Below are 24299 nucleotides of genomic sequence, written 5' to 3'. Positions count from 1 at the left end.
CCTCCTCCAGTTAGTTGTTTAATTGTCCACCACCATTCACGGCTGGATGTGGCAGGACTGCAGAGAGCTTTGATCTGATCCGTTGATTATGGGATTGCTTAGCTCTGTCTATCGCATGCTGCTTACGCAGTTTGGCATGCAGGTAGTCATGTGTTGTAGCTTCACCAGGTTGACACCCTCCTGCACTCTTCATTGAACCAGGGTTGGTCTCCAGGCTTGATGGTAGTGGTAGAGTGGGGGATATGCCAGGCCATGAGGTTACAGATTGTGGTTGAGTACAATTCTGCTGCTGCTGATGGCCCACAGTGCCTCATGGATGCCCAGTTTTGCATTGCTAGATCTGTTTGAAATCTAACCCATTTAGCATGGTGGTAGTGCCACACAACACGATGGAAGGTATCTTCAAAGTGAAGACGGACTTCGTCTCCACAAGGACTGTGCGGTGGTCACTCCAACCAATACTGTCATGGACAGATGCATCTGCGGCAGGCAGATTGGTGAGGATGAAGTCAAGTAGATTTTTCCCTCTTGTTGGTTCCCTCACCACCTGCTGCATACCCAGTCTCGCAGCTATGTCCTTTAGGACTCGGTCAGTAGTGGTGCTACCGAGCCACTCTTGGTGATGGACATTGAAGTCCCCCACCCAGAGTACATTCTGCGCCCTTGCCACCCTCAGTGCTTCCTCCAAGTGCTGTTCAACATGGAGGAGTACTGACTCATCAGCTGAGGGAGGGCGGTAGGTGGTAATCAGCAGGAGGTTTCCTTGTCCATGTTTGCCCTGATGCCATGAGACCTCATGGTATCCAGAGTCGATGTTGAGGACTCCCAGGGCAACTCCCTCCCAACTGTATACCACTGTGCCGCCACCTCTGCTGTGTCTGTCCTGCCTTTGGGACAGGACATACCCGGGGATGGTGATGGCAGTGTTTGGGACAATGTCTGTCAGGTATGATTCCGTGAGTATGACTATGTCAGGCTGTTGCTTGATTAGTCTGTGGGACAGCTCTCCCAACTTTGGCACAAGCCCCCATATGTTAGTAAGGAGGACTTTGCAGGGTCGACGGGGCTGGGTTTGCCGTTGTCATTTCCGGTGCCGAGGTCGATGCTGGGTTATCCGTCCAGTTTCATTCTTTTCTATTGACTTCGTAGCGGTTAGGTACAACTGAGTGGCTTGCTGGGCTATTTCAGAGGGCATGTAAGAGTCACCCACATTGCTGTGGGTCTGGAGTCACATGTCGGCCAGACTAGGTAAGGACAGCTTCCCTAAAGGAGATTAGTGAACCAGATGGGTTTTTACAACAATCGACAATGGGTTTCATGGCCATCATTAGACTAGCTTTTAATTCCAGATTTATTAATTGAATTCAAATTCCACCTTCTGCTGTGGTGGGATTCGAACCCATGTCCCCAGAGAAACACCCTGGGTCTCTGGGTTACTAGTCCAGTGACAATTCCACTATGCCACCGCCTCCCCCTTCCAGATTCCAACCACCCTCTGGATGAAATTTGTTTTCCTCAAATTCCTTCTAAACCTTCTTACCTTAAATCTATGCTCCCTGGTTATTGACTCCGTTAAGGGAAACAGTTTCTTCCTATCTATCCTATCAATGCCCCTCATAATTTTGTATACCTCAATCAGATCCCCCCTCAGTCTTCTCTGCTCTAAGGAAAACAACCTTAGCCTATCCAGTCTTTCTTCATAGCTGAAATGTTCCAGCCCAGGCAACATCCTGGTGAATCTCCTCTGCACCCTCTCCAGTGCAATCACCTCCTTCCTGTAGTGTGGTGACCTGGCAGGTTATTGGTGAGCAGGTGCCACTTGATAGCTCTGTCAATACTTTCCATCAGTTTTCTGATGATTGGGAGTCGGCTGATAATTGGCCATGTTAGATTTGCCCTGTCTTTTATGGACAGAATACGCTGGAACAAATTTTCCATATTATGTTGTAGCTTTATCACAGTTTGGTTAGAAGCTGGAACAGCTTGGCTAGTGGCATGGCTAGTTTTGGAACATAGGGCTTCAGAACTGGAACAGGGATATTGTGAGCCAAAATTCTGTGTGTCCGGAGCACTCTGCCATTTCCTGCTATCATGTGGAGTGAATCAAATTGGCTGAAGACTGGACTGTGTGATGGTGGAAACCTCAGGAGGAGGCCCAGAAATATCATCCACGCAGCATTTCTAAAGCTGATTACCATCCCTTCAGCCTTGTTTTTTTATACTCTGTTGGTGGGGCTTACTCCTCTGATTAGTTGCTTAGTGCAAATTGTATTCGTGGTTTGCAAGCTGTTTTAGTGGATTCATATAATTTGAAGACATTATATCGTAACAAAAACTTTCTTTCATTATATAATGCATTTTACTTCAAGCAAAACCTTTTATATGCAGTTAAATTGCTGTTGCTGAGCTAGTTAAATATGCATCAGTTTTCTCCCAGGGACCGTAGAAAGAATAATCACGAGTTTTTAGCATTTGTATGTTAGCTAAATAATTAAAATCGCGGCCTTCAGTAACATTTCTATATACTATACAGAACAATTTGCAATTCTGAATGAACATTTGTCCAGTTACAGTTAGTTGTATTTGCAGCGTCAAGCCAGTCCTGAATACTGACAGAATATTGACCTGCTGTCAATATCTAGGGGTTTGAGGAGTTTATTTTTGTACCATCCATGGAGTTTGGGTGGTTTGCAATGCAGGACTCGCCAGAGGAGCCAATTAGACCCCCCCCCCCCCACCCCCACCACCAGTGTAAAACGGTGCTCAGTATTCATTCATAGGGAGTGAAGCATCTGCTCGATTTACAAATTAAACTAGTTTTTATTCAGATACCCCCATAAATGAAAGAATATTCAATTCAGTCTAACCTTTTTATATATGTTATAGTATTTAGCATGAAGATTAATGAGATTGAAATCGACGAAAGCAGAGGAAATCATGCTGCTGATCTGGAAAGACAGCTAGAAATAAACAAAATGCTGCAACACTCAGCGGGTCTGGGGCCTATTTGAGAGAGGTTGAGAGTTTAAACGTTTCAGGTCCATGAACTTGCGTCGGAGCCGGGAGATGCTTATAGTTCATGAATGGAGTACAGCTAGTTACCACAGAATTAATTACAACATTTTTGCCAGATTACCAGGATTATTTATTCACGTACAAAGGAATTTAAAGCGCTTAAATGTACCTCTGGGAAAATACCTAGAATGAAAGGAAGTATAACTTTTATTTGCTGTTAATTTTTTGTTTTGATCTGAACCACCTCTACTACATTCACTTTTTGCGCTCTACTTATCTACTGTAAAAATGTACTAGACCAACATTAGTCTGCTGCTGGTGTATTTAAGGAATTTAAGACCTGATCTAGAATCTTGTACCTACAATATCCAAAGGATACTCCAGTCCAGCAGTGTGAGCCTTCCAATACTCAACACCTTGGCGTTGATCCTCCAGTCCTCGGTTTTATTAACCTTTTATCAATAGGTTGGTTTCCTGGCCACTGTCTCCGGCTGAACCAGACTGTTTGTAACCTCAGTGTCCTATTTAATCATGAACAGAGAGTTTCTGACCCCATATTTTCTCCATCACAAAGCCCACCTACTTCTAGCTCCAGAATATCACCCGTCTCTATCCCTTGCTTCAGCTCATCTACTGAAACCCTTATCCATGCTTTTCTTACCTTCAGACATTCCTGGCCTGCATCCCATTTTCCACCTTCCGCACACTTAGAAACTTAGAAAGATTTACAACATAGAAGGAGGCCATTTGGCCCATCGTGTCCATGCCACAAGTGTTGAAAAGCTTTCAAAGCTTCCACTAGTGATGTTTAGAGGTGGCTGGGTACAGCAACACATGCTTGCACTTGAGTTCATCCAAAACTCTGCTGCCCATATCTTAACTGAAACCACTCATTCACCCATCACCCCTGTATTCGCTGACCCACTTTGGATTTTGGTCCACCAATGTCTCTTGTAAAATTCTCATCCTGGTGTTCAAATCCCTTCATGACCTCACCCTCCGTATCTCTGTAACCTCCTCCAGCCCTTTGAGAAATTTGCACTCTTCCAACTCTTATGCCACTCTCATTTCTTCTCCCAACTATTGTTGGTCATGCCATCAGCCATCTAAGCCTTAAGCTCAAGAATTACCTCCCTAAATGTCTTCACCACTCTCTCCTCCTTTTAAGACACTCCTCTTTGATGAAGCTTTTGGTCACATACCCTAATGTCTGCCTCTCTCTCAGGCTGGGTGCCTGTTTTTGCCTGATTACACTTCGAAGTACTGTGGGCCATTTTTCTACATTATAGGTGCTGTATAAATGTTTTTGTTGTTGAAAGTGCCAGTCCTGGATCTGGTTGCACTTTAGCCTTTGATCAGAAGGTTGTGGGCTCAAGTCCCACTCCAGAAACTTCAGCACAAAATCAAGGCTGACCCTCCAGTATAATGCTACAGTGTCACAGGTACTGTCTTTCAGGTGTGACTTTAACCGAGGCCTTGTTAGCCCTCTCAGGTGGATGTAAACGATCTCATGGCATTATTCCAAAGAAAAGTAAGAGAGTTCTCTCCAGTGTCCTGGCCAAGAGTCATCCCTCAACCAACTTCAGTAAATAAAAGATTAACTGGTAATGTGGGACCTTGCTGCACGCAAAATTGACCACAGCATTTCCTACATTACAACTGTGACTACAATCTGAAAGTACTTTAGTGCTTTGGAACAGCCTGAGGTCTTGAAAACACTGTATAAATGGAAGTCTTTCTTTCATGGTAGGACTTGAGTTAACTACATTGATTTCTTTATTATTTAATCCCGGTCACTATTCCTGCACCTTTTGTTTCCAAGCCTCCCTTTTAATTTGTGCTGTCTTGATGTTGCTAGAACTTGTTATTGGAATCAATGTGAATAAAAGTGGGCAGACAGTATTAATTGTTTTTTTTTGGGTGGCAAGTCCTTTTTTATATTATGCTTTTGTAATAAAACAAACCAACATATAACAATAGTAGTGACTAACAGCTATTCTTTAAGTTGTTAAGCAATTACCAATTTGATCACTTGAAGAAAAAAATAACGTAAACAGCTTGTTTTTATTCTGTATACAATTGTAATTGTCAGTTCCATTAAAGCACATTATTTAAATGACCTGGACTGAAGTTTTTCTGACTGTTGCATCGACTCATTTTGGCTTAAGGAATGTCTTACTATCTTATCTGGTGTTACAAAAAAATAAGTATCTGATTTCCATCTATTTCTCATCTGTATGTTAAAATTCCACTTGGAATGAGATGCTGCATCACAAATACAGAGGACATTTCTTCCCAAGATTAAAAAAGAAAAAATGAAGCGTTTTCTTTAAATTGAAGATTTAGGATTTCCTCCTCCCATCACATGTTTGGGAAAATCTTTATTCCCAGTGCGTTTGCAAGTATGTTTTTAGAACTACGATTCAAAGCATTTCCTCTGCATTTTCCCAAATACACTATAAAGAAAATTCTGCTAATTTTTGTCTCAATCCATGCTTTTAGTTGCATGTTGGTGGTGTCTTCAGACATCACTTTGCGACAACCCATGATCAACAGGTTACTGGCAAAGTTTAAAAAACTCTCTTGGTTTTCAGATTACGCTCTCATATCAATTGCTTTTATTCCACACTTCTACTTATTCGTTCTGAAGGAATACAGAGAAACTAGAAGAACTATGATAAGACATCAAAACATTCAAACTTAAGAGATACAGTCATTGTGCAATGGAATATCTTTAGACCCAACCCACCAGAAGGTATGGGACAGGCATAACGAAAAGCCCAGGCTCGATTAGGGAATAAAAAAAGTCTAGAATTTCCCATCTACTCCCAAAGGCAGTCAAAACAGGTTCCAGAGTTCCACTGTGACCATGAAGCACATGGCCCAATACTTCACCTATTTTTTTTGTATACCTCAATATCAGACACAACCAGAATCTCATCCAGCTCCCTTTTTTGAATGCTTGTCGCAATTTGTTTTAAAGGTCAATGAAGCTCTGGTGAAAAGAAAAATGTGACATCGATGCATGTAACTTGTATGCATATCCCCGGTTAACTCTAACCTATTAAGTTCAAATAGTCTATCCACATGGACACATTGCAATCCCTTCAATACTTTCAAAACTTCAGTCAAATCTCTCCAAAGTCTATGATTTTCTCGATTAAAAAGATTCAGGTCTCTCAGCCTATTGTCATAACTAAGGACCTTTTAGCTAGGTGACAACCAAGTGGCTCTCCTCTGTCCCAATTTTACTAAGGCCTGTATCACCCATCAAACGCGGGGACATAAACTGAGGTCTGTATTCTAATCAAGGTCTTGTACAAGGACACTATAATTCTTTGTTTCATATTGGATCATCTTAGCAATATATCCTACAACTCTATTCGCTATAGCTTCACAGCATTGGTCATGAACCTTTTAAAAATTTAGCTGTGATAACACCTAGGTTACTTTCTCAGTCAACAGGGCAGCACAGTGATAGTTTTCACTTGTGCGCTGACAACACTCAACTCTATTGCATCACCACTTCTCTCAACTCCTCCACTGTTGCTAAATTATCAGACTGCTAATCCAACATCAGTACTGAATGAGCAAACATTTCCTTCAGTTAAATATTGGGAAGACTGAAGCTACTGTTTTTGGTCTCCACTCCAAACTTAGTTCCGTAGCTGCCAACTCCATTCCTCACCCTGGCAACAGTCTGCTCTCAACTTTGGTGTCATATTTGACCCCAGATGAGCTTCCGACCTCATATTTGTGTCATCACTAAGACCACCTATTTCCTCCTCCATAACACTGCCAACTTCACCCATGTTGCAGGTCATCTGCTTCTGAAACACTCATTCGTGCTTTCATTACCTCCAGACCTGAATATATCAATGCACTCCTGGCTGGTCCCCCACATTCTACTTTCCATGAACTTGAGGTCATCCAAAACTCTGCTGCCCATGTCTTAACTCACAGCCAAGTCCCGTTCCCCTATCATCCCTGTGCTCGCTGACCTACATTAACTCCCTGTCAAGCAATGTCTTGATCAGTACTTGGAGCTACGATGTTGTGGCCATTACGGAGACGTGGATATCACGGGCAGGAATGGATGTTGGATGTTCCAGGGTTTAGATGTTTCAAAAGGAATAGGGAGGAAGGTAAAAGAGGTGGGGGAGTGGCATTGCTAATCAGGGATAGTATCACAGCTGCCGAAAGGGAGGTCATCGAGGAGGGTTTGTCTACTGAGTCATTATGGGTGGAAGTCAGAAACAGGAAAGGAGCAGTCACTTTGTTGGGAGTTTTCTATAGACCCCCCAATAGCAACAGAGACATGGAGGAACAGATTGGGAGGCAGATTTTGGAAAGGTGCAGAAGTAACAGGGTTGTTGTCATGGGTGACTTCAACTTCCCTAATATTGATTGGAACCTCCTTAGTGCAATTAGTTTGGATGGAGCAGTTTTTGTCAGGTGTGTCCAGGAAGGTTTCCTGACTCAGTATGTAGATAGGCCGACTAGAGGGGAGACTATGTTGGACTTGGTGCTTGGCAACGAACCAGGCCAGGTGGCAGATCTCTCGGTGGGAGAGCATTTCGGTGAGAGTGATCACAACTCCCTGACCTTTACTATATTCATGGAGAGGGACAGGAGCAGACGGGGAGGGGGAATTACAATGCTATTAGGCAGGAACTGGGGAGCATAAATTGGGAACAGATGTTCTCGGGTAAATGCACGACAGAAATGTGGAGGTTGTTTAGGGAGCACTTGCTGCGACTGCTGGATAGGTTTGTCCCAATGAGGCAGGGAAGGGATGGTAGGGTGAAGGAACCTTGGATAACAAGAGATGTGGAACAGCTAGTCAAGAAGAAGAAGGAAGCTTATTAAGGCTGAGGAAGCAAGGATCAGACAGGGCTCTAGAGGGTTACAAGGTAGCCAGGAAGGAACTGAAGAATGGACTTAGGAGAGCTAGAAGGGGACATGAAAAAGTCTTGGCGGGTAGGATTAAGGAAAATCCCAAGGCGTTCTACACTTATGTGAGCAACAAGAGGATGGCCAGAGTGAGGGTAGGGCCGATCAGGGATAGTGGAGGGAACTTGTGCCTGGTGTCGGAGGAGGTAGGGGAGGTCCTAAATGAATACTTTGCTTCAGTATTCACTAGTGAGAGGGACCTGGTCGTTTGTGAGGACAGCGTGGAACAGCCTGATATGCTCGAACAGGTTGAGGTTAAGAGGGAGGATGTGCTGGAGATTTTGAATGATATGAGGACAGATAAGTCCCCGGGGCCAGACGGGATATACCCAAGGATATTACGGGAAGCGAGGGAAGAGATTGCTGCGCCTTTGGCGATGATCTTTGCGTCTTCGCTGTCCACTGGAGTAGTACCGGATGATTGGAGGGTGGCAAATGTTGTTCCCTTGTTCAAGAAAGGGAATAGGGATAACCCTGGGAATTATAGACCAGTCAGTCTTGCGTTGGTAGTGGGCAAATTATTGGAGAGGATTCTGAGAGACAGGATTTATGATTATTTGGAAAAGCATGGTTTGATTAGAGACAGTCAGCATGGCTTTGTAAGGGGCAGGTCATGCCTCACAAGCCTTATTGAATTCTTTGAAGATGTGACAAAACACGTTGATGAAGGAAGAGCAGTGGATGTGGTGTATATGGATTTTAACAAGGCATTTGATAAGGTTCCCCATGGTAGGCTCATTCAGAAAGTAAGGAGGCATGGGATTCAGGGAAAGCTGGCTGTCTGGATACAAAATTGCCTGGCCCATAGAAGTCAGAGGGTGGTAGTATTCAGCATGGAGCTCGGTGACCAGTGGTGTTCCACAAGGATCTGTTCTGGGACCTCTGCTCTTTGTGATTCTTATAAATGACTTGGTTGAGGAAGTGGAAGGCTGGGTTAGCAAGTTTGCCGATGACACGAAGGTTGCTGGAGTTGTGGGTAGTGTGGAAGGCTGTTGTAGGTTGCAATGGGACATTGACAGGATGCAGAGCTGGGCTGAGAAGTGGCAGATGGCGTTCAACCTGGAAAAGTGTGAAGTGATTCATTTTGGAAGGTTGAATTTGAATGCGGAATACAGGCTTAAAGACAGGATTCTTGGTAGTGTGGAGGAACAGAGGGATCTTGGAGTCCATGTCCATAGATATCTCAAAGTTGCCACCCAAGTTGATAGGGTTGTTAAGAAGGCGTATGGTGTGTTGGCTTTCATTAACAGGGGGATTGAGTTTAAAAGCCGCGAGGTTATGCTGCAGCTGTATAAGGCCCTGGTTCGACCACACTTGGAATATTGTGTTCAGTTCTGGTCGCCTCATTATAGGAAGGATGTGGAAGCTTTAGAGAGGGTGCAGAGGAGATTTACCAGGATGCTGCCTGGACTGGAGGGCATGTCCTACGAAGAAAGATTGAGGGAGCTAGGGCTTTTCTCATTGGAGCGAAGAAGGATGAGAGGTGACTTGATAGAGGGGTACAAGATGATGAGAGGCATAGATAGAGTGGATAGCCAGAGACTTTTTCCCAGGGTGGAAAGGGCTATCACCAGGGGGCATAATTTTAAGGTGATTGGAGGAAGGTTTTGGGGAGATGTCAGAGGTAGGTTCTTTACACAGAGAGTGGTGGGTGCGTGGAATGCGCTGCCAGCGGTGGTAGTAGAAGCAGATACATTAGGGGCATTTAAGCAACTCTTGGATAGGTACATGGATGATAGTAGAATTAAGGGTGGGTAGTTAGTTTGATCTTAGACTAGGTTAAAGGTTCGGCACAACATCGTGGGCCGAAGGGCCTGTACTGTGCTGTACTGTTCTATGTTCATCCTTTGTTTTCAAATCCCTCCACGGTCTCGCCCCTCCCTATCAATGTAATCTCCTGCAGCCCCACAACCCTCTGAGATATCTGCATTCCTCTAATTTTGGTCTCTTGTGCATCCCTGATTTTAATCACTCTGCCATTGGTGGCTGTGCCCTTCAGTTGCCTAGGCCCCAAGCTCTGGAATAACCTCCCTAATTCTCTCTGCCTCTCCACCTCACTTTCCTCTATTAATACACTCTCCCTGTGACCGTGTGGGTTTCCACCGGGTGCTCCAGTTTCCTCCCACAGCCAAAGACTTGCAGGTTGATAGGTAAATTGGCCATGGTAAATTGCCCCTAGTGTAGGTAGGTGGTAGGAGAATTGAGGGGAGGTGGAGATGTGGTAGGGAATATGGGATTAATGTAGGATTAGTATAAATGGGTGGTTGTTGGTCGGCACAGACTTGGTGGGCCGAAGGGCCTGTTTCAGTGCTGTATCTCTAAATAAAAATAAATAAATAAGTTGTCATTGTTCAACAGACCCTAGTTCAGAACTCTGCGTTGCATACATTAGTACTGCCCGTGTCCATAACACTACATTTATCTGTATTAAATGACATCCAATTATAAGCCAAAACATCTCTGGCAATAGTTTCCCATCCTGCTATTACCCTCGGAGTCCCCCAAGGATTTATACTTGGCCTCCTTCCTTTCCTCATTTACATGCTTCCACTTGGCAGTGCCTTCCAAGGTCATCTTTGACACTACCCACCACCACCTTTCTCGACCCCTCCACTGCCTCTTTGTTGTCCGATTTTGTTTTCTGACATCTAGCCTTGGTTGAGTTGTAATTTCCTCCAGTTAAATGTCAGTAATCTCAAAGCCATCACCTTTAATCCCAACCCCAACCACAGACACCTGCCACTGATTCTGTTCCCCCACCCTGGTCATAGTCTCCGTCTCAGTTTGAAGCAGACTGTTTGCAACCTTGGTGTCCTGTTTGACCGAAGCTGGGCTTCTGATCCTATACCTCTCTGTCACCATTGCATTTATATGGTGCCTTTCACAACCTCAAAATGTCCAAAAGCATTTCACAGTTAATTAAGTACTTTGAAGTATAATTACTGCTGTAATGTAAGAAACACAACTACCAATTTGTGCACAGCAAGTTCTCACAAATAGCAATAAGATAAATGACTACATAATTTGTGTTGTTAGTGGTGTCGGTGAGGGATAAATGTTGCCTAGAGCACCTGGAGTATACCTTTGCCCACCTTCAAGCAATGCCATCGGATCCTAGGTGGTTATCTCCAGTGTCACTAAGGATCTATTCTAGTAATTTGAGTAGAACTGAAGTCATAATCCTCCAAGATCATGTTTGTGTTCTTGCATTACAACAGTGATTGTACTTCAAAAATATTTTATTAGTTGTAAAGTACTTTGGGACGTCTTGAGGCCATGCTATATAAATGCAACTCTTTCTTTCCTGTCGGTCGTACCTCTACCCTGTATTTCTGGCAGCTACAGGGAGCTGAGTACCCTCTGTCAAACATTTTCAAGATTTATCCTAAAATATTCTTCTGGTATGACTTCCTAGTGGACAGGAGGAGTGGTTTTGATTGAACTAAATGAGGGGAACGTCCACTGCTTATTGTTACTAACTCCTGGAAGACGCAGTGAAACCTCGTGGGTAAAATAGCCAGCTTTTTGTTGGTGAATTGTTTTGAAATGGAACCAGATCCAAACATTAACCTAAGAGAGCCAGATTAAGTTAAATTACCCAAGCAGAATTTTTTTTTTTTGCTTGTAGTGAGACTGGACCAAAGAAAGTTCATCTAGACTAAGTTTCCTGTGATAAGCCACTGTCACCAGCAAGTGTAATGTTTTGCTTGTTTTCATATCTGACACTTTCCAGAAATCTCAATAATATTTATAATGTATCTTGTATTTTAATGAAAATCTATGTTCACCTTGTAGCTATTTAGGGTCAAAACATTTAAGTTTAAAAAAAAAAGAAAAACCCTATTTTTGTGCACATCTATAAATTTAAGGTCTGGAGTAGGGTGTACTTAAGAACAATTTTCCACAGGTAAAATTGTAATGCTCTGTGCCTAATCTGATTATGAAATTAATACAAGCTGTGCTGCAAATTTTTACAGGATTCTTAGTGATCTACGTCCTTTTTGTTATCTTGTCAGAAGAAGGCATCCAGTGCTGGTCAAGTGCTTTCCCATACAGAGGAAAGATTGGCAGGGAATTTCTTGTAGGCCACACGTACATCTCTTCGAATCCAACTCCAGAATGGTGTAGGCAGAGGACTTTAAGGAAAAGCAAACAACTTGAGTTGATTGTGGGGAAATAAATGTTTTAGTTCTCCAACTTGATAGTCAGTTTCGATTTAAAATGCTAAGTATGTTCCATTGATGTCTCAGTGAGTAGTGAGCATGAGGTTGATCCATGTTTGTGCTGAGTTAGCTCTGCCTGGGTGGTGGTATGAGTTAGCTACGATGAGCTTCAGTGCCCTTGGGTTAGCAATCCTGATCACTATCCAGGACCACCCCCCCTCTGCCCCCACAGTTCATGTGTAAATACTATTAGTAAGAATACGTTTGCACTGTGATGTGCCTCTAAAACCAGCAGCTTCCTACTCTCTGGACTGATACCTCAATAAGGGGTGAAGTACAGAAGGGCGCTTGGTGCCTGTGGAACTGTCCTGTGGAGAGGAAGAATTGGCACGTTGTTTTGGGAGAAAATTATTGAAAAAAGGCAAGAAACATGCTATAGATTGTAGTTTAGACTGTGTTCTTTGAATATAGCCCATTCAGCAAAGTAAAACTTCTCAGAGTCTTAGAATCATAAAGTCGTACAGCACAGAAACAGGCCCTTCGGACCACCACGTCCATGCCGACCATAATGCTTATCTATACGAATCCCAGCTGCCTGCATTAATTCCATATCCCTCTATGCCTTGCTCATTCAAGTACCCGTCCAGATGCCTCTTAAATGTTGCTACTGTTCCTGCCTCCACCACCTCCTCAGGCAGCTCATTCCAGATACCCACTATTCTTTGTGTGAAAAATTTACCCATTTGATCCCCTTTAATCTCCTCCCTCTCACCTTAAATCTATGCCCTCTAGTTTTAGTCACCCCTACCATGGGAAACAGACTCTGGCTATCTACCCTATCTATGCCTCTCTTAATTTTATATACCTCTCTCACGTCCCCTCTCAGCCTCCTTCACTCCAGGGAAAACAGACCCAGCCTAACCAATCTCTCTTTATAACTCAAGCCCTCAAAACCAGGCAACATCCTTGTGAATCTTTTCTGCACCCTCTCGAGCTTAATCACATCTTTCCTGTAGTGCGGCGACCAGAACGGCACACAGTACTCCAAATGCGGCCTAACCAATGTTATGTACAACTGTAACATGACATCTCAACTCTTGTACTCAATGTCTCGGCCGATGAAGGAAAGCATGCCACGCGCCTTCTTCACCACCCTGTCTAGCTGTGTTTCTATGTATTTGAGCCCAAGGTCTCTCTGCTCAACAACACTCCCCAGGGCCCTGCCATTCACTGTATATGTCCTGCCCTGGTTTAACTTCCCAAAATGCATCACTTCACACTTGTCTGCGTTAAATTCCATTTGCCAATCCCTTGCCCACTTTTCCAGTTTATCTATATCCTGTTGTAACCTTAGACAACCTTCTTCGCTGTCCACTCCACCACCAATTTTGGTGTCATCTGCAAACTTACTAATCATGCTCCCTACATTCACATCCAAGTCATTAATATATATGACAAACAACAGAGGGCCCAGCACCGATCCCTGTGGCACACCACTGGTCACCAGCCTCCAATCTGAAAAACCAACCCTCCACTACCACCCTCTGCCTCCTATCACCAAGCCAATTTTGTATCCAATTTGCTAGCTCACCCTGGATCCCATGTGTTCGAACCTTCTGGACCAGCCTTCTATTCAGCATCTGATAGAGGAGGTGTATCCGATCAAGGAAGCAATGGTATCCAATTCAAGCAGTTGCAGTCGAAAAAGTGGTATTGGAAAAAATCTACTATATTTTAAACTGCCATCATTTAGACTAGTGTGCCACTTCATGCGCAGTCTCCGTTAACAAAATGAACCAGAATTTAACCATTTTTATTTAGAATCATAGAATTTACATCACAGAATGTGTTTGTTCGACCCTTCCCTGTGCCAGCTCTTTGATAGAGCTGCCCAATTTATCCTATTTCCTTGCTCTTTCCTCATAGCACTACAATGTTTTTCCTCTAGTATTTATCCAATTCCCTCCTGAAAGCATTCCAGATCATAACTCAGCATGCAAATACATTTTTCCTCATCTCACCTCTGTTTCCTTTATAAGTTATCTTAAATCTGTGTCCTTTAGTTACTGAGCCTTGTGCCAGTGGAAACCATTTCTCCTTATTTACTCTGTCAAAACCCTTCATGATTTTGAATGCCTTTATTCGAACATCCTTTAACCTTCTCTGCTCTAAGTAGACCAATTCCAGCTTCTCTATAGTCTTTCCACATAACTGAAGTCCCTCATCACTGGGACCATTCTAATAAATCTCCTCTACACTCTCTCCAAGACCTTAACAACCTTCAGAATTGGACAGCAATACTTCAGCTGGGGCCTAATGCTAACCTGGGGGAAATGGGATGGAATTTGCACCAGCTGTTTGGTATTTAGTCATTCTTCACATAAGCCAAAGCAGTATTCTTCCATGAAGAGCATCACAGCTGACCTTGATTCTCATTTTGCCTGGCATTCACATGCATGCAATTTCCAACACCAGGGGGTGGTTAGTGATCTGGAGTGGAAACCATAGCTGGCATGTTTTCCCTCTCCCTCAGCGAGCGTGTCAAGGCCAATTGCAGTGCTGCTCCCTCTGTGATAAACTACTTGGTACAAACTGGGGATCGAACTGTTCACCTTGTTTGCATGACTCAGTCTCACACTGAGTAACACATTTACTCACAGGGCTATTAGGCAAGTTACTTTATAATTTTGTTTTGTTTGAAGCATTGCAACTGCAATGAATAAAGAATGTGAAGTATTGTTTGGCCGTTTTTCACTCTTTTCTGAGTGCAGAGATCAATAGTTATGTTATGGCCATGTGGTGAGGGGTGTGGGTGGTCCCCACTGTTCAGCTCCCACCTGACCGCAGCAAGTGTTTTTACTAGGGTTTTAACCCCTTTGTGTTTTATTTGTCCAATAAACAGACAACGACAGGTTTTCTAGTAGGTTTAAAACAGAAGATTGATTATTTATTGAGCAATATGCCTTTACCCAAAATTGTTGCGACTGCACCTGCTCATGCATTCACTTGCACACCCATCCCTAATTGCCCTTGAGAAGGTGGTGGTGTGCTGCTTTCTTGAACTGCTGCAGTCCTTCTAGGCAAGTGGAGAGTATTCCATCACACTCCTGACTTGTGCCTTGTAGATGGTGGACAGGGATTGGGAAGTCAGTAATTCCTTTGATTTGTTTCTCTTTTCTAAAAAAAAAACAGATTGAAGATCTGTTGTCCACATTTTTGGCCATTCAAGTTTCTGAAACTGTGACCTGGTTTTAACTATATGATGTGGTTTGGTTGGGTGGGGCTGGTATTTATGAAGTAGTCTATTTGTTTCACACCAGTCAAAAATTAGAAACCTTCTCCCCACAGCTCCTGAGTGTTGCCAACCATATCTCAATTCTCCAGTGCTTGTCAGTATTCAGCTATTGTGGCTTTCTTGTTGGATCTTGTACAGTCTGATCTTTATGGGAAGACACTTCTAAGTTCTAAAGCTTGGCAGATAGTTTTTAAATTGCATCTGTAGGTGCATTTGGTAAAAGCTTTACTATTAAATTTTATTCAGTTCTTTATATCGTGTGAAATGAAACAGCATTTTAAAGAAATTAATGTATTCTACATTTGTATTAATTAAAAAATGTATTAGTGAACTGTCTCATTAATTTGAAATGCAAGAAATTATCTCAAGTTTCATGTGAATACTTTTTGTCTTTTTTGTGTCAAATGCTTGTCGATCTCCTCTATGGTGGCTAGCTGTTGGATTTAATGCATGCTTCATAGAATCATTGAACGTTTATGGCACAGGAACATGCCGTAACTGGCCGAAAAACAAGCCACCCAGCCTAATCCCACTTTCCATCATTTGGTCTGTAGCCCTGCGGGTTACGGCATTTGAGGTGCATATCCAGACTCCTTTTAAATGAATTGAGGCTTTCTGCCTCTACTTCCCTTTCAGGCAGTGAATTCCAGACCCTACCACCCTCTGGATGAAAAGATTTCCCTCATCACCCTTCTAATCTTTTTACCAATCTTGGCTTTCTCTGTGTAGTTCAATCACTGGATAAAAACGGGCTATTCAACCCATCAAATCAAATCATGTGCAGTGTTTTTAATCTTGTGGCTTCTGTGTTCATTATTACAACTATGTAGAAAATGTATTTCTATGTGCTGGCTGAAACATAGTTTTTTTTCCCTCACACAAATATCGTGTTCATTTCTGACCAATGTGATATGAGCTGCTTTCGCTGAACCATGCAGCGTTAGAAAGCACTTGTACTGTATCATAGTTGAACATATTGTGTTGTAAACTTGATTAAAATTGTGAAACAAAGTTCTAGCTTAATACTGTGGTTGGTAATGTAACCTGGCTGGATTGTAACTTGGGATAAATGTAGTGAGACATTAACATTGCAAAATGTTGGCAAATATAGGACAAACTGAAGTTAATGAGATCTGCTCCATAATTAAAAATAGCACTTCAATTATTATCAAAGTATTCATGGCTGTTACTAAACCTAAATGTGAAGCAGTGAAATTGCAATTATATTATCCTTGCTTTGCTCCCTAAGCGCTATTACTCTGAAAAGCATTAAATGGGTGGTAAAAATATCAGTAATTGAAAAATCTTATCACTCCAACGCACTCATCTTTTTAATCCTGGGAGGAAAAGCTACAAGAACTAAAGTCGATAAAGGAAAGATTTTACTCATGTGCTGCTATATTTTAGAAATAGTTCTCCAGTTGTTCATGTAGTATAAACAAATGTAGCTGTAAAGGTAACAATTTGAAGATAAATATAATAGCAAATACCTTTTGTGGAATGCACCAGTATTTTTTGCATCACATCACATCATATCTTTTGTGTATACATTGCAAACAGAGTCTTGGTTACGACTGGAAGTAACTATAAACTTGTTTTTAATACCTAGTGGCAGCAGTCGAAGTGATCCAAGCTTCAGTATGGTTGAAGAAGATGTAGATGACTGTATCAGGCCTCTTGCTGTCTCATACCTGACCACCAATGTGAGTGACAGGAGCAAGGTCAGTTGAAAGCCGGTCTCATCTCCTCCATTATAGCTGTATGTATCTTCTACAGCTTGCTGCAAGGTTAAATGAGACCTGTCAATTTTCTAGTCCTTATTTTATCAACATTCGTTCCAGGAATGTCAAACTTCACCATACAAATGGAACGTATATATGTGCTTGGAGATTAACTTGTTTTCGCAAAGTTATTTGCCCCCAAATAGGGTTGCCAACCTTCCAGAATTGGCCTGCAGTCTCCAGGAATTGAAGATTAATCTCCTAGACACTGCTGCAAGCAACCCTAGAGAAAAATCATAGGAGCATTAAACAATTTTTTTTGTTCATTTTCTTTGAATACTTCTGTTTCTTTGTTGTAGAAGTATTAGAGACGGGTGAAAAAAAGACATTGACTGATGGTCAAGAATCATCCAGTCAGGTAATGAAGAGACTTTGTTTTCCAATTGGTGAGGTGATGCACTGTAAGGATGGACATGGTAATGACCAATGGCAGGAGTGAGGCAATGGAGCAGTTAAAGCGAGAAGGTCACATGATGAAACCTCCAAGAAGACATTCAACCAACCAGATTTAGCAACACTCCCCCAAAAGTCCGAAGTCAAATGGTTCATGCTAACTGTAAAAGCTCCATGTAGCCATCAGAGGCTGTGACAGCCAAGGCCTCCAACACTTGGGACTGTGGGAGACCAGGTCCATACCAAGCCCCAGGCTGATGACGAGCCTCTGGAGTCGTCAGTAAGGCAGCAGAAAACCGTAAGTGCAATGTAAGGTGAATGAAGATCTGGCAGAGATTCCAGAGGGTATGCGCACAGTGACTTGGAAAGTGGAGGAGTCCATCCAAACCACAAGTACTGCCTTTTGCCTCTCGTCTGTGGAGTGGCCTCCTCCATCGAGATCGGTCTGCTTGATCTGGCTCTGAGAGTTGTGAATCAGTGGCTGCCAGAGATGCGCGCAGAGCTGCCCACCAATCGCATTGTCCACGAGCTCTATGCAGCAGTGGCAAGGCGAGAGGTGGGAGGGCGAGGCACCTGAACTCTCCAGCAAGTTCTCGTCCATTTCAGGTGAGCCGGTAGGTACAAGCGTGCCTCACAACGGTGGAGGAGCAACAGCAGTCTGCATCTAGGGGCTCCTCTCGGGGCGCTCCTAGTTCGGACAGTGGCACATTAGCCCCTCTGCCAGTGACGTTGTCACCTCAAGTTGCTGCAACTCTTCAGGAGCCCCTCAGTATGCCGGTGCCCTCACAGTTTCGGACAGCCAGAGGGTGGCCGCCAGGGTCATCCCAGGCCACTGGGCAGCTTGGTCAGCAGCCTGCCTTCACTGAAGCTGGCAGCGAAGGGGGAACACAGTGTAGTAGCACTCAAAAGATTTAAGAAATCACTAACTGCACTTGGGCTTTGCAGGTGCGAGTTCAATTTATGTGGCATGTTGAATGGTGTAATGAACCTTTTAATAACTGTCTCTTTTCGCTTATGGCTGTCTCAATGCAGTGATGGTGGACACTGTGATGTGCGTGTGTAGGAGGTGGCACCTCAGGCTGGTTGGAGTTGACCCTGATATGTGTGCTCATCAGATGGGCTATAGCTGAAGTGCTATGCGCTGATCAGCAAGCAGTTCTGGGCTTCCAGCAGATGGAGAAGACGGGGAGTGGCACGAGGTGAACTGCTCATTTGGAGAGCCAGTGCAGACACAATGGGCTGAATGGCCTCCTTCTGTGCTGTAGAATTCAATATAAGTACAGGAGCAGAAGTTTGAGCAGAAGTTCTTAACTTGGAACTTACGAGCACTTTTTCATTTGTGGAATGTGACATTTGAAATTGTTCGTTGAACTTGGTTTTCCATCTTTCTCAGTGGGGAGCTACTGAAAAGATAAATGTGGGACCAGTTGAGATTAGCAGCTAGTTAATATGTTTAGATTATAAAAAGCATCAAAAAATCTGTAATACACATGAGCTTTGTTTTGTCTGTTCATCGGGAATAGGATGTGCTGACAGCAAAAATGTTTCAGTTCTTTTTGCAACATGTTTGTGATATTTAAAAATCAAATGAATAACAATATGTCTAGTACATTTACCTGTCATATCTAGTGTCACACTTCTGTGCAAGTAAATTTGGTGCAGCTAATTGGCGTAAATCTCATTTAATAAAAAGCAACAAATCAACAGGTTAAAGAATGTAGCAAGCAGGAATGAAAGCTACTGATCAATTTAAAAAAAACTACCAATTAAAAACATGTAGAGATTTATTTACTTTGTTTGCATGATACTCGATAAGGGACAAAAGTTGTCTATACAAAGGGAAAGAAAAGTATTTATTTTTCGAATGCCAGTCAGTAGCTTAGTTCATTGTTTCTGAGGCAATGTCTTACCAACTTTCTTTCCAAATTATCTTTGTGTCTCCCCCCTTTGCAGCAGCGTAAACTTTGACTTGTCATGAACAACACCACTAGAAGTCTGCTGTTTTAATTCATGCTGATTAATGCTATAGATCAGTTGAAATCTAATAACCTAAAACAAACACAGCATAGTGCAAACATGGCAACCAAAGCCATCGAGACACTAAAGGTCGCACTCAGCCCTTGCCCCCATTAGATGTGGTGAGGAGGCTCAAGTGTATGGAGTGATCCCCATCCAAGCTAACCCCCATTGGGATAGAATTTCTCATTGGCACGACGCCCGAAACCTTCCTCAGGAACCTGCACCTCACAACTTGAACTTTCTCTTGGAGATTCCCTCTGTGCCATTCCACTCTGCACAGAGAGGATTTCTGTACAAGCTGCTGCTGCACACTCTCAATTTGCTCATCTTCCTATTCCATCCAGATATGCATTGGCCTGTCAACTTGCTGCCCGTTGGAGTCTTGGGTCCCCAGTGGAGGTCTGTCTATGTTAGAGTCTTCCCCTGTTCCATTGGGTCTGAGATGCAGAGACAAATAATTTTTTGAGTCACTTCATGGACTCCCAGGCCATCTGCACGTCTTGTGGCCTGGATGAGTCTGTATTCCATGTCTATGGAATGTGAGAAGTTGCAGTCACTCTTTGGCTATTTGAAGGGGTTTCTCCTCAGCCTCTAATTCCAGCCTCTTGGGGGGGGGGGGGTGGGGGAGCAGGCAAGTCAAAGAAGCTCCTGTGCCTAACCAAGGTGGCCATCCACAGGTCCAGATTGGACATGGCCCATTGAATGCTGCGGGAAGGCACAGAGTGTTAAAAAGGGAGTTTGGTAATTGAGGGAGGTCGGTAAAGAGGGGAACTATAAATTAATAAGAAAATATATTTGAGTGCACAGAGTGTGAAGTGGGAGTTTGGTGCGTGAGGGAGGGTCTCCTTCCTTTCTTTCTTCTACCTTTTTCCAGCCTCCAGTAGCTGCCTCTCTCTTTGGTACAGGGGCAGAAGTTAATTGGTGGGTAACTGGTAAGTTATTTTACTTCTGGTTGTAATAAAAGGTTTTTAAAGTTACATTATGGCAGGTCAGCTTGGCCAAGTGGAATGTACACCCTGCGGTATGTGGGAAGTCATGGAGGCACCACATGTCCAAGACGAACACGTCTGCAGAAAGCATCACCGGCTGCACAAGCTTGAGCTCTGGGTTTCAGAACTCGAGCGGCGGCTGGAGCCACGGTTGTGCATCCGCAAAGAGAGGACTATGTGGATAGCACGTTTAGGGAGGTGGTCACACCGAAGGTTAGGGGCATGCAGGCAGAGAGGGAATGGGTGACCAGCAAGCGGTCTAAGAGAACCAGGCAGGCCGTGCAGGAGTCCCCTGAGCCTATCTCGTTTGCTAATCAGTTTCCATTTTGGTTACTGGTGAGAATGATGGTTCCTTGGGGGCGTGCAGCCAGAGCAAAGTCTGTAGCACCAGGGGTGGGAGGAAGGGAGGAAGAAGAGTGAAAAAGCAATAGTGATAGGGATTCGATAGTCAGGGGATCAGACAGGTGTTTCTGCGGCAGTAAATGTGACTCCAGGATGGTGTGTAGCCTCCCTGGTACCAGGGTCAAGGATGTCACGGAATGGCTGCAGGACATCCTTCTGAGGGAGGGTGAACAGCTAGAGGTCGTGGTCCACATTGGTACCAATGACGTAGGTAGGAAGAGGGATGTGGTCCTGAAAGCAGATTTTAGGAGATAGAAAGGAAATTAAAAAGCAGGACCTCCAAAGCAGTTTGCAAGTTCTCCCTGTGTCTGCGTGGGTTTTCTCCGGGTACTCCGGTTTCCTCCCACATGCCAAAGACTTGCAGGTTGATAGGTAAATTGGCCATTAGCAATTGCCCCTAGTATAGGTAGGTGGTAGGGAACTATAGGGACAGGTGGGGATGTGGTAGGAATATGGAATTAGTGTAGGATTAGTATAAATGGGTGGTTGATGGTCGGCACAGACTCGGTGGGCTGAAGGGCCTGTTTCAGTGCTGTATCTCTAAACTAAACTAAACTACTCCCAGTGCCAAGTGCTAGTGAGCATAGGAATAGAGGATTGATTGATTGAACACATAGCTGGAGAATTCGTGTAGGAGGGAGGGCATCAGATTTCTGAAGCTTTGGGACTGGTTCTGGGGCAGGTGGGATCTGTACAAGATGGATGGGCTACACCTTAACAGGACCGGAATGAATATCCTCACAGGGAGATTTGCTAGTGCCGTTGGGGAGGGTTTAAACTAGTTTGCCAAGGGGATGGGAATCTGAGGGGTAGCTCAAATTGGAAGGAAGTAAAGCTGGTAAGAGGAGGTAGAAAAGTAGCAAGTGACAGTAGAAGGCAGGTGAAACAAAGGCGAGCATCAACTAGGCATAGAATACAGAATAATGTCAAGAAGATAAGGTTAAGGGCACTCTACCTGATTGCACGCAGCATTCACAACAAGGTAGATGATTTAAAGGTCTGAATAGAGGTAAATGGGTATGATCTAATTGCCATAACGGAAACGTGGCTACAGGGTGACCAAGAGTGGGAATTGAATATTCACGACATTCGACATTTAGGAAGGACAGGCAAAAGGAAAAGGAGGTGGTGTCGCGCTGATAATAAGGGATGGGATCAGTACATTAGTAAGGGAGGATCTCCGATCAGAAGAACAAGATGTGGAATCTGTTTGGGTGGAGCTAAGAAACAGCAAGGGGCAGCAAACATTGGTAGGAGTTGTTTATAGGCCACCAAATAGTAGTGGTAGTGTGGGACATGGTATTAAGCAGGATATTAGAGAAGCATGTGGCATGGGTAATACAGTAATCATGGGTGACTTCAATCTGCATATAGACTAAACCTAATGAGCACTAATGCTGTGAAGGACAAGTTTCTGGAGTGTATTAGGGATGGTTTTCTAGAGCAGTATGTTGAGGAACCGACCAGAGAACAGGCTGTTTTAGATCCAGTTTTATGTAATGATAAAGGGATAATTAATCTTGTTGTAAAAGGATCTTTAGGGATGAGTGACCATAATATGGTAGAATTTTACATTATGTTTGAAAGTGAGGTAGTTCAATCTGAAGCCAGGGTGTTAAATTTGAATAAAGGAAATTATGAAGGTGTGAGGGGCAAATTGGCTGAGGTGGATTGGGAAAATACATTAAAAGGTATGACAGTACATCGGCAATGAATAGTCTTTAACGAAATATTACATAGTTTACGACAACTATATATTCCTTCAAGGCGCAAAAACCCCAAAAGTAAAGGCAGTCAACCGTGGATAACAAAGGAAGGTAAGGATTGTATAAGATTAAAAGAAAAGGCCTATAAAGTTGCCAGAAATAGTAGTAAACCTGAGGATTGGGAGGATTTTAGAATACAGCAAAGGAGGACGAAGAAACTGATAAAGGAAGGGAGAATAGAATATGAATGTAAGCTAGCAAAAAATATAAAAGCTTCTACAGGTATGTAAAAAGGAAATGTTTGGCTAAGGCAAATATGGGTCCATTACAGGCAGAGTCAGGAGAATTTATAATGGGGAATAGAGAAATGGGAGAGAAGCTAAATGATAACTTTGTGTCTGTCTTCACTGAGGAAGATGCAAGAAATCTCCCAGAATTAGAGATCCAAGGGATTAGGGGGAATGAGGAATTGAAGGAAATTAGTATTAGTAAGAAGGTTGTATTGGAGAAATTAGTGGGGCTGAAGGTTGATAAGTCCCCAGGACCTGATATTCTACACCCCAGAGTGTTGAAAGAGGTAGCTATGGAAATAGTGGATGCATTGGTGATCATCTTCCAAAATTCTATAGATTCTGAAGCGGTTCCTGCAGATTGGAAGGTCACAAATGTCACTTCACTATTTAAGAAGGGAGGGAGAGAGAAAACAGAGAATTACAGACCTGTTAGCCTTACATCAGTCATTGGAAAAATGCTAGAATCTATTCTAAAGATGTGATAAATGGGCAAAAATGGAAATTAATGATTCGATTGAGCATAGTCAACATGGATTTATGAATGGGAGATCATGTTTGGCGAACCTGTTGGAGTTTTTTGCGAATGTCACTAACAGAATTGATAAAGGGGAGTTGATGGACGTGGTATACTTGGATTTTCAAAAGGCCTTTGATAAATCCCCCACAGGAGGTTGGTTAGCAAAATTAGAGCATATGGGATAGGAGATAATATACTGGCATGAATTAAGGATTGGTTAACGGGCAGAAAGCAGAGAGTAGGAATAAATGGGTCATTCTCGCGATGGCAGGCTGTGACTAGTGAGGTACTGCAAGGGTCAGTGCTTGAGCCCCAGCTCTTCACAATATATATCAATGATTTGGATATGGGGACCAAATGTAGTATTTCCAAGTTCGCAGATGACTCAAAACTAGGTGGGAATGTGTGTTGTGAGGAAGATGCACAGCAGCTTCAAGGGGATTTGGAAAGACTTGGTGAGTGGGCAAGAACATGGCAGATGAAATATGATGTGGAAAAATGTGAGATTATCCACTTTGGTAGTTGGAACAGGTGTGCAGAGTAGTTCTTATATGTTAGAGATTAGAAAGTGTAGATGCACAAAGGGACCTGGGTGTCCTTGTCAATGTCACTGAAAGCTAACATGCAGGTGCAGTAAGCAGTTAGGAAGGCTAATGGTATGTTAGCCTTTATCACAAGAGGATTTGAGTACAGGAGTAGTGAAGTCTTGCTTCAATTGTATAGAACCTTGGTTAGACCGCACCTGGAGTACTGTATGCAGTTTTGGTCCCCTG

The 24299-nt window shown here is 43.3% G+C and overlaps 1 protein-coding gene across 4 annotated transcripts in view; it reads left to right on the top strand.

Annotated features, from left to right (window-relative positions):
* The window catches only part of reps2 (RALBP1 associated Eps domain containing 2), a 292361-nt gene that overhangs the window by 11836 nt on the left and 256226 nt on the right, over positions 1 to 24299 (top strand). For 3 of the 4 annotated variants that reach the window (XM_068040419.1, XM_068040421.1, XM_068040422.1), the window contains exon 2: positions 17036 to 17147. The exons of the other annotated variant lie outside the window; for it this stretch is intronic. In XM_068040419.1, the coding sequence (XP_067896520.1) occupies positions 17036 to 17147 (112 nt within the window). The remainder of the gene's footprint in view (positions 1 to 17035; positions 17148 to 24299) is intronic. 4 annotated transcript variants of the gene reach the window in all.

Source organism: Heterodontus francisci, chromosome 10 (genome assembly GCF_036365525.1).
Source record: "Heterodontus francisci isolate sHetFra1 chromosome 10, sHetFra1.hap1, whole genome shotgun sequence".
NCBI classification, from domain to species: domain Eukaryota; kingdom Metazoa; phylum Chordata; class Chondrichthyes; order Heterodontiformes; family Heterodontidae; genus Heterodontus; species Heterodontus francisci.
This window is presented reverse-complemented; position numbering and strand designations above follow the sequence as displayed.